This window comes from Etheostoma spectabile, chromosome 5, assembly GCF_008692095.1.
Source record: "Etheostoma spectabile isolate EspeVRDwgs_2016 chromosome 5, UIUC_Espe_1.0, whole genome shotgun sequence".
Taxonomy (NCBI): Eukaryota; Metazoa; Chordata; class Actinopteri; order Perciformes; family Percidae; genus Etheostoma; species Etheostoma spectabile.
Genome location: NC_045737.1, coordinates 34,299,146 through 34,309,035, shown reverse-complemented (window position 1 = coordinate 34,309,035; position 9,890 = coordinate 34,299,146). Strand labels below are relative to the sequence as shown.

The window sequence follows — 9,890 nt, the reverse complement described above, 5'->3', positions numbered from 1 at the left end:
ATTGCTGCTGTAACAAAGGAATTTCCCCGCTGTGGGATGAATAAAGTATCATCTAAATCTGATCTAATGGTAATTCCATAGACAAAACAAACGATCAACAACTATTTATCCGAACCATAAGCGCTAGAAGGCTAAATTAAAATGTGTTGTTTTGGACATTTGTTTTTGAAACCTATAAATGTAGCCTACTTTCATCCACTATGTACTGTTATCACATTTGTATTTTTACAGTAAAAGGCATTTTTGGTTCTTCAAAAAAAAAGACTCAGGCAACAAGTGGCCGTACTCAGACGTGTAATCTACGAGACAACACTCGCTAAGGCCCTCGCTCCCTGTGACGTGTTATTCTGTCGCCGGGTCGCGGTGATTACTCGGGTCAGCTCGGGTTTATTTTGGAGGACAGTTAATCATGGCCCTGAGGGTGATTGGACTGGTCGTCCCGTCGGGAGCAAATGCTTTTAAAGCAGTGAACGTTGCACAGAAGGTAAGGACAGAAAATACACGGCCCCTCACTTGTCCTGCATGACGTGTACGTTTACAAGGGCAAGCTAACTAGCTAGCTAGCTAACTAGCTTCCTAGCTACTAGCATCACAGTCGTTAGCTCTTTGGTTTATGATGTTCCGGTCGGTGGATAGACATCATTACGTTCGCAGTCAAGCCTCTCGATATACCAATTTGTAAATACGCTATTTGGTAAGCTAGCCCGTCTCGTTGTTGCCATATGCAGAGTTTTGAGTTTCAATTGAATATTTAGTCCTAACGTTACGTGTTATTGCAACACTCGAGATTTGATATTTGTAGAAAACGTATCGATACGTTTTCGGTTCGGTTTGCAAACTAAATTAAAGAAGTGCATTATCTTAGTTGTGAAAATTGTTCCATTGATAGATTCTTGTTTTAAATATTTTCACTAATAACAGTGTTAAAACTACTGTTCCTAACGTGGACACTGTGACGCTACTGTTAAAAAAGCCTTACAATAAATGCTATGCTGTTTATCTTACTTAGATTTTTTTAAGTCAAATCATTTTGAGTAAATTTAAATCAAGTGACACCAAACCTTTTATGCTACTTCGAAAACTCAGAACAACCAAAAACATCCAAACGGGAACGTTGTGTGAAGGTACTGCGCAACCGCGGGGGAACGTTACCGTTGGTTGGTTCTCTTAACGTTTAGGGAACGTTAGAACCAGGAGGGAACGTTCCCTAAACGTTAGCTTTTGGTTTGGTTCGAACTAACCTTTAGAGAACCATAAACTAACGTTCCCTAACGTTCCCTAAACGTTAGCTTTTGGTTTGGTTCAAACTAACCTTTAGAGAACCATAAACTAACGTCCCCTAACGTTCCCTACACGTTAGCTTTTGGTTTGGTTCAAACTAACCTTCAGAGAACCATAAACTAACGTCCCCTAACGTTCCCTAAACGTTAGCTTTTGGTTTGGTTCGATCTAACCTTTAGAGAACCATAAACTAACGTTCCCTAACGTTCCCTAAACGTTAGCTTTTGGTTTGGTTCGAACTAACCTTTAGAGAACCATAAACTAACGTTCCCTAACGTTCCCTACACGTTAGCTTTTGGTTTGGTTCAAACTAACCTTTAGAGAACCATAAACTAACGTCCCCTAACGTTCCCTAAACGTTAGCTTTTGGTTTGGTTCGAACTAACCTTTAGAGAACCATAAACTAACGTTCCCTAAACGTTAGCTTTTGGTTTGGTTCGAACTAACCTTTAGAGAACCATAAACTAACGTTCCCTAACGTTCCCTACACGTTAGCTTTTGGTTTGGTTCAAACTAACCTTTAGAGAACCATAAACTAACGTTCCCTAACGTTCCCTACACGTTAGCTTTTGGTTTGGTTCGAACTAACCTTTAGAGAACCATAAACTAACGTTCCCTAACGTTCCCTACACGTTAGCTTTTGGTTTGGTTCAAACTAACCTTTAGAGAACCATAAACTAACGTCCCCTAACGTTCCCTACACGTTAGCTTTGGTTTGGTTCAAACAACCTTTAGAGAACCATAAACTAACGTTCCCTAACGTTCCCTACACGTTAGCTTTTGGTTTGGTTCAAACTAACCTTTAGAGAACCATAACTAACGTCCCCAACGTTCCCTAAACGTTAGCTTTTGGTTTGTTCGAACTAACCTTTAGAGAACCATAAACTAACAGTTCCCTAACGTTCCCTAAACGTTAGCTTTTGGTTTTGGTTCGAACTAACCTTTAGAGAACCATAAACTAACGTTCCCTAACGTTCCCTACACGTTAGCTTTTGGTTTGGTTCAAACTAACCTTTAGAGACCATAAACTAACGTCCCCTACGTTCCCTAAACGTTAGCTTTTGGTTGGTTCGAACTAACCTTTAGAGAACCATATACGTTCCCTAACGTTCCCTAAACGTTAGCTTTTGGTTTGGTTCGAACTAACCTTTAGAGAACCATAAACTAACGTTCCCTAACGTTCCCTACACGTTAGCTTTTGGTTTGGTTCAAACTAACCTTTAGAGAACCATAAACTAACGTTCCCTAACGTTCCCTACACGTTAGCTTTTGGTTTGGTTCGAACTAACCTTTAGAGAACCATAAACTAACGTTCCCTACACGTTAGCTTTTGGTTTGGTTCAAACTAACCTTTAGAGAACCATAAACTAACGTTCAAAACTCAGAGCAATGTACATAATGTAAAATATAGATTACAATAGGATGTGGAATAAAACATCTTGGTAACGTCTTCCATAGTCTCGTCTGTGTCCGGGCTAAATTACGACCTGAGCACAGTGGGCAAATATGCCGGATTTAGGTTTTTTGGTGTGGCACCGAGTTTGTAATTTTCATTAATTACAAATTAAACTGAAAAAAAGTGGAGATGGTAAGTTCCCCATGGTGGGTTGTGTATGTTGAGACTCTGTCCATGTGTCAGATCTAGTTTTAATATCTGTAATATAGTACCAGTATAGACTATATAACAGTATAGTATCAGCTGGCATGTTTTTTTTAATTTTGCATATTCTTTAACAATTTTGAGGGGTGGTTTTGCAGGTGTGCGCCGCCCCCCCAAAACAATGCTAGGGGAAACACTGGGTAGTGTTGCTGTATAGAAAGACTTGGTTGATTTTACAGACTTTGGGGGTGAAAAGGGTTAGAGGGAATCTGTGTGTGTAAATCTGGTCTGTGTTAACCCCGTGTTATCAGTTAAAAGGTGGCATTTAATTGTTCTGTGTCATTCAGGCGGGTGTTCACACCAGCTCGGTGAGGAGCCTCCGGTATGGCTGGTTGGCCTATGCACTGGGCGAGAGGACGACGCCCCGGTTAAAGCAGAACAGCAAAATCATCACCTTGGACGGCAACTTGTCCTCTGGGAAAGGAGCACTGGCCCAGAAGCTGGCTGACAGGCTGGGTAACTATCTCAGTGTAGGGATCCTTCATCAGAGTGTGCCCCAGCACAGGTACACTCATCCAGTGATTCCCCTCAGGTTTGTCGTCATGCAGTAGATGTAAGAAGGCGTTTACACGCTAAAGCGGTAAACCCCTTCAATCATGGGGCTTACATGGATGAAATGTGATTGTGCTAATGCTTACTGCGCCAATGTTTGAGAGCTTGACTGACATTGATATATCTGCGAGAATCCATTATGGGCTGATAATATATAGTATGCCATGGGTATTTTGGGAGATACTCTTATTGTCTTGTTATTGTTAAATCAATGGCATCGGTACATGGGGGTAGTTCTAATTCAATTCAATTTTCAATTCAATTTTATTTATAGTATCAATTCATAACAAGAATTATCTCAAGACACTTTACAGATAGACCACACTCCGGAATTTACAAGGACCCAACAGTTCTAGTTTCCTCCAGAGCAAGCAACAGTGCGACAGTGGCGAGGAAAAACTTCCTTTTAGGCAGAAACCTCGGTCAGACCCAGGCTCTTGGTAGGCGGTGTCTGACGGGCCGGTTGGGGTTAGAATGAAGTGGCAGGGGATGCTGCTGTGACACGTTAAGACCGGCGTATGCTATGTGACAGGTGCGGTGGTGGTTTTGAGGCTGTGTGAGAGTCCCGTACGGTAACCGGGGCAACATCACTGCACTGAACGTTTTCCAAACAACAAAGCATAGTCAGTCTGTCTCTTTCCTTTTCTCTGAAATCAAGCTGCATTCAAGTGCACTCAAGAACGACAGTACATTGATGTTGCTCTCCTTGACATGGGAGATTAATTTCCTTAGATATGATTAACTATTTCAGTGTTAACATAAAATAGACAAAGGGAGGGAGGGAGAGCCTGTACGAGGCAGAGGAAACAATACAGCACATCGACAATAATACTACTTTTACATTTCTGAATGTGCATATGTTGAGCACCATTCAGTTCAAATGTGACTGTGAACTAAACTGTGACAGATTGTAATTTCTGTATTTATTACCAAAGCATCTATCAGTAATACAGTTGAAATAGGGGAAATATAAAACAAAAGAAAAAAGAATTGAGTTACAGGTCGATTTAAGGCGTACTACATTTTCTTCTTGCGCCCTCAAAAAAACGGAATCAAGGAGCGTGTGAACTTTTCCTGCTCCAGCTTTCCGCCCGTGATTGGAAAGCACAGGGGAGACGCTTTGTTCCTCTTACTATGCCTCTAAAGTCGGCACTCGTTCCGAAGCTAATCACGACACTCTCTCGCTTCTCTAGCGTCATCGTGTTAAACTAGGGGTTGGGGAAAAGATTGATACAGCATCGTATCGCAATATTTTCTCTGGCAATACTGTATCGATACACAGAAGCCACGTATTGGTTTTTTTACTATATATGTGTTGGTAATTTTGTCCTCCTTGATAATCTCATTTTTCAGCAGTAAAATTAAAGTGAGATGAACAAACAGAGAAATGCTCTTTTAGGACAGGGGTCTTCAACGTTTTCCAGGCCAAGGACCCCCAAACTGATGGCGAGATGGAGCGGGGACCCCCTAATTATATATACTGTATAACATTGTGTTATATCAAACTGGTCCTATAGTGCCATGTGTGCATTGATGACTGAAAGACATCTTCTGCCTCCATTTATCTGTTTACTACAGTGTGTTGAATTCATGTTAATGTGGATTTAAAGACATTTCAATTAGTGGAAAAAATTGCGCGGGGGGGGGGGGATATAAGAAAAAGTCTAATCAACCAAAACTTTCGCAACCCCCATGAAGACCCCTGTCTTAGGACATTTGAAATTGGGAATAAATAATAAAATTGCAATATATCGCAGAATATTGCAATATGTTTAAAACCGCAATTCCATCACATCATATCGTATCGTGGCGATATCGCATCGTGAGGCCTCTGGTGATTCCCACCCCTATGTTAAACCCACCAATAGCACGCCAGGTGGATAAGCCAGTTTGTGATTGGTCCCTGCAGATTTGTAAAATGTGCAGGTTTCCAACCTGAGCTGCAGGGGGACATCAAATCGCTGGTTTACCGGTCTAAGTGTGGACAGTATTTGTGTTGAAAACAACAACTTATGATTCTATATGCACAGGGATGCTCTACATGCCCGAGCCTGACACTTTCTACTTGGACAAGATGACCGGCGAGAAGGAGCCGCTTCCTGTTGACTTCAACGGGATGTGCAGCCTGGAGAAGTTCTACACAGACCCCAAAGCTGCCGACGGAAACAGCTACCGACTGCAGATGTGGATGTACACGATGAGGCTGCTTCAGTACGCCGACGCCCTCGAACACCTGCTCACCACAGGTACCGCTGACTCAGAGGTGCCCCGCAGCGTCCTGTGCTCGGCTCAGCGTCCAGTTAGGTCACGTCCATGGCAAAGGGCCAAAATCACGTTGGTGATTGTCATATGCAATTATACAATTGCGTTTGATTCATTTTAAGTAATAATACTGTGTGTATAACAAGATTTATAGGGTGTTAACAGAATCACTGGCATACACCCTGATTTTCTTCTGTGTTTTAAGGCCAGGGAGTAATCCTGGAGCGTTCTCCCTTCAGTGACCTGGTCTTCCTGGAGGCCATGTTCAAAGAGGGATACATCAGGAAGGAGTGTGAGTATATCACTAGGGCTGGGTTAAAATATTCAACACTCTAATTAATACAATTCTCTCTTTGAGTAATCTGATATCAATCAATAAAATCCTGAATGATCAATCTTTTAAAGATTGCTCATTATGCTCATTTTTAGGTACATCATTTTATTTAGGTTTACATGGTTTAATTAAAAAAAAACACATCATTTTTGTTGTACTGCACATTGCTGCAGCTCCTCTTTTTACCCTGGATGTCGAGCTTTCCCTTATAACTACATAGTGAGGTATCGCACTTCTGTTCCATCTTTGTTGGGAGTCGCACATGCTCAGTAGTTAGGTAAGGACTACTAGCCAGTCAGAGTATGAGGGCGTGGCATGCTAGAAGCTATACAAGCATTATAACATGTGTTACACACTGAAAGTATAGTGGGATTTTTTTCTTAAGTCTCTAGGACATTACACGCGTCTTAAAGAAATGTCCTGTGGCTCGCAGGTGTGCAGCACTACAACGAGATCAAGGGCATTAGCATCTGTGAGTTCCTGCCTCCACACCTCGTCATCTATGTGGACCTGCCAGCCGAGGACGTGCAGAAGAAACTGAAACAGAGCGGCAAGGTAGTGAGACGGTGGTCACTGAAACCACCGCACACTGGAGATACTGTAACTCTGGCAACAATGTTTTCAGTCTCACTCATTAACTTTAAATAGAAGATAGAGAGCCGATTTCAAATCAGACATTGGTGTGAAAACATCAGTTTAAAGTGGGATGATGCAGTTAAGCTTTTTTAGCTCCATGTTGAGTATTTATTAGTAACAATGAATCTCTCCATTCGCAGTCCTATCTTCAGAATGTGCCTCTGACGTACCTGAAGAGCATTGAGGATAGCTACAAGAAGTCTTTCCTGCCCAAAATCAGGTGAGTAGTTGAACTAAAACAAGTGTGTAAGAGCTAGACCACTGTCAAATTACACATGCATCATACATGATCCTTATGTATTTTTTGGTATTTAAAGACTCCTAGTAGGGCCGGCCAACACGTGGCTAGATACAGTCTTACATGTTTGATATAGCAATATAGCAATATGACACGCCTTTTCCGGTTCTTGAAGGCTGCGTTCCAGTAAAGTGAAGTCATTTTCTGAACTTACTAGACTGTTTTATTGTTTACTTTTACCCACTTTGTCATTATATCTACATTACTGAAGATTAGTTATCAAAAATAAAAGCAATAGTAATAATTATTTCTGCAATATCGAAATCCATCGATTTGATTTTCTCCATATCGCCCAGCTTCAACTTGTAGCCAGTAAACCAAACTAAACTAAAGAGGGTTTTAGAGGTCGACCGATGCGGGGCTCCTTGTGGCCGATGTCGATCTTTAGAAATCGGCGTCAGCCGACGGCCGATAAAGGCTGCCGATCGATTTTGGCCGATATGTGATTGTTTTTAAATCTCCACTTGAAAGATAAAATGAAACTAATATTTACACACAAACACAAACATTTATTGAACACCAATTATTATTCACCAATCTGCAGGTGTATACTTAAATTAAAAAAGGTGTGATGTAAAAACATATGTTGTATCAATATTGTATAAAAAAATACGTCAAATACACAAATCCGGTAAGAAGAAAATAAACTTTGTCGATTAAAATGTTCAATGAAAAAATGGTTTAGTGCTCTGAGCAGCATTTATCAAACTTCTGAGAAAAGAAATTAACTTTCATAAACAAAATATATTGAACATTTTAACAATAATAGCACTGCACAAAGAAGCAACTAGCAGCATGTCTTTGTTTGCAGGTCTGAAGAAAAGGTATAACTATTGGAAAAAAAATATCTTAGTGGATCTTCACTTCTGCCCTAAATAAAAAAATAAAAAAAGGAAAATAAGAAAATCGTCCAATGCCGATTTTTATGTAGAAAATGCCAAAAAATGGCGGATTAATCTGTCAACCTCTAGTGTTTGTCTAATTGAGGTTTGTGTGTTGTTGTTTTTTTTTTTTTAGTGAAACATCAGAAGTGCTTGCTTATAATGCAACCCAAGCCCAAGACGTTGAAAGGGTAAGACTATAGTGGACAGCAGCTGGGTGAAACCCGTTTTGGGGTGGAGTTTTTGTCCCTAAGTTATCCCTGTTACTATTTCTGTAGACGGCGTATTTATTGTGTGCCGTCCGCAGGTGGCAGAGGACATCGACTATTTGAAGTTTGAAAAGGGGCCGTGGCTGGAGCAGGATGATGTCACATACCACCACATGAGGATGCTGTGAGTGCTTGATTAATGTTATACGTTTTCCACATTGAAATGCAAATTGCATAGAGGAAGAGCTCAGCTGAAGTCGGATTCACAACCTCAGCCTCGGCTTGTCACGCTCATTACGGATAAATATGCAGAGTACCTGAAACGAATCACGCAGAGAACTCAAAATGCAGATTCGTTCTGATTGCCTTGTTACACGCTGTACTCCACCAATAGATCGGCATACATCTAAGTTGCTTTGCTATGAGTTGATTTTATTTTATATTTTATTTGCTGTCTTTTTCTCTGTTTTACAGTGTGGAAGACAAGCAGAGGGTGGCAACCCTGACCCACATACCAAAGTTTCTGCCAGAAATAACCATCGGGGCCCACGACTATGATGAAAAATACTATGCCTTTAAATCGGTATGTAGAGAGATGTTTAAAAAAAAAAAAAAATCAGATGATGATGATACATTGGCCAATAACTTAAATAAAATAAAAATAATTGTTTTATTCATACGGATCCCTTAAATGTACTACTTTGTATTTTCGGACTACTTAGTTTTTTATTTATATATTTTTATTCCTTTTTTTTTTTTGGCATTTTAGGCCTTTTATTTGTATAGGACAGTTTATACTGAAGGGGAGAGAGGGGGGAATGAAATGCAGCAAACCGGGGCGGGCGCACGCTCTACCAGGGGCCCCGCGCCCTACTTAGTGTTTTTGTAACAAACATGTTAGCTGCATCTGCGTGCTGATATTTTGTTTGGTTCAGCTAATTTAGAAATGTATTGATTACGTCACAACACAAACACATCTTTGGCATTTCAGCTAGAGCAAATATAGAGCGATACGGAGAAAATCTGAGTTTTTCGACCAAATACATTGATGTTGATATTGCCGCAATGTTGTAGAGTTGACTTTTGGGGCTGCCATATATATAAATAAATAAATAAATAAATAAATAAAGAGAGATTTATGGATGAAGGCAAAAAAACAACATCTTGTAAGTTCAGGAAATGCCATCACTTTACTGTAATACTGCCTATCGAACCATGAAACACTTTACTTTATTACTGGCCATGTCTTGTTACTTTGTGGCTAATGTAAATGCAAACACAGATGTGTCTTTGCTAATATCGGCCAATATATTACCCTAGTAATATAAAGTAAACGGATAATAAGAAATGATCAGGTTTCATGGATCAATCCCACAGATCCACTGGGTTGCTGTTGGCTGGTTACATTAATTAGCTGTGTTGCAGGAGTATAAAATGCCCTCCCGCTAATATGTTTTGTCATTATCTGTGGATTAGTTCCTTTATCTTGCAATGATCCCTTTATTGAAACCTACACAATCCCCACCCCTTTTTGCTTTTATTTCTTTATCCTTTGCCTTGTGAAGCCTATGCACGACCGTCTTCATGATGGAACTCATTTCCTTCCGCTGAAATATTGAACGACTCGTCATTAGAAGGAAGCAAATGCCAGAAATGGAATATTCTACGAGGCTTTTGGTATCATCAGTCTTGCAGGAAAACATTGGGCTCTGACCTTTTCTGTTTATTGACTGGAGACTTTTTTTTTGTCTCCCCTTGCTGCAACAAAAAAAAAAAA

General features: G+C 40.4%; 1 protein-coding gene and 1 long non-coding RNA gene across 3 annotated transcripts in view; one reads left to right on the top strand and one right to left on the bottom strand.

Annotated features, from left to right (window-relative positions):
* The window catches only part of LOC116689812 (uncharacterized), a 26,328-nt gene that overhangs the window by 8,116 nt on the left and 8,322 nt on the right, over window positions 1-9,890 (bottom strand). The window lies entirely within an intron of this gene.
* The window catches only part of ndufa10 (NADH:ubiquinone oxidoreductase subunit A10), a 10,384-nt gene continuing 771 nt past the window's right edge, over window positions 278-9,890 (top strand). The window contains exons 1-9 of one of the 2 annotated variants that reach the window (XM_032516442.1): window positions 278-484; window positions 3,229-3,397; window positions 5,524-5,739; window positions 5,961-6,047; window positions 6,523-6,644; window positions 6,866-6,945; window positions 8,041-8,095; window positions 8,212-8,297; window positions 8,588-8,696. In XM_032516442.1, coding sequence (XP_032372333.1) covers window positions 410-484; window positions 3,229-3,397; window positions 5,524-5,739; window positions 5,961-6,047; window positions 6,523-6,644; window positions 6,866-6,945; window positions 8,041-8,095; window positions 8,212-8,297; window positions 8,588-8,696 — 999 coding nt within the window. In that variant the 5' untranslated portion in view covers window positions 278-409. Of the gene's footprint in view, window positions 485-3,228; window positions 3,398-5,523; window positions 5,740-5,960; window positions 6,048-6,522; window positions 6,645-6,865; window positions 6,946-8,040; window positions 8,096-8,211; window positions 8,298-8,587; window positions 8,873-9,890 lie in introns of those variants that run through there. The other variant, XM_032516441.1, reaches the window with a different exon arrangement.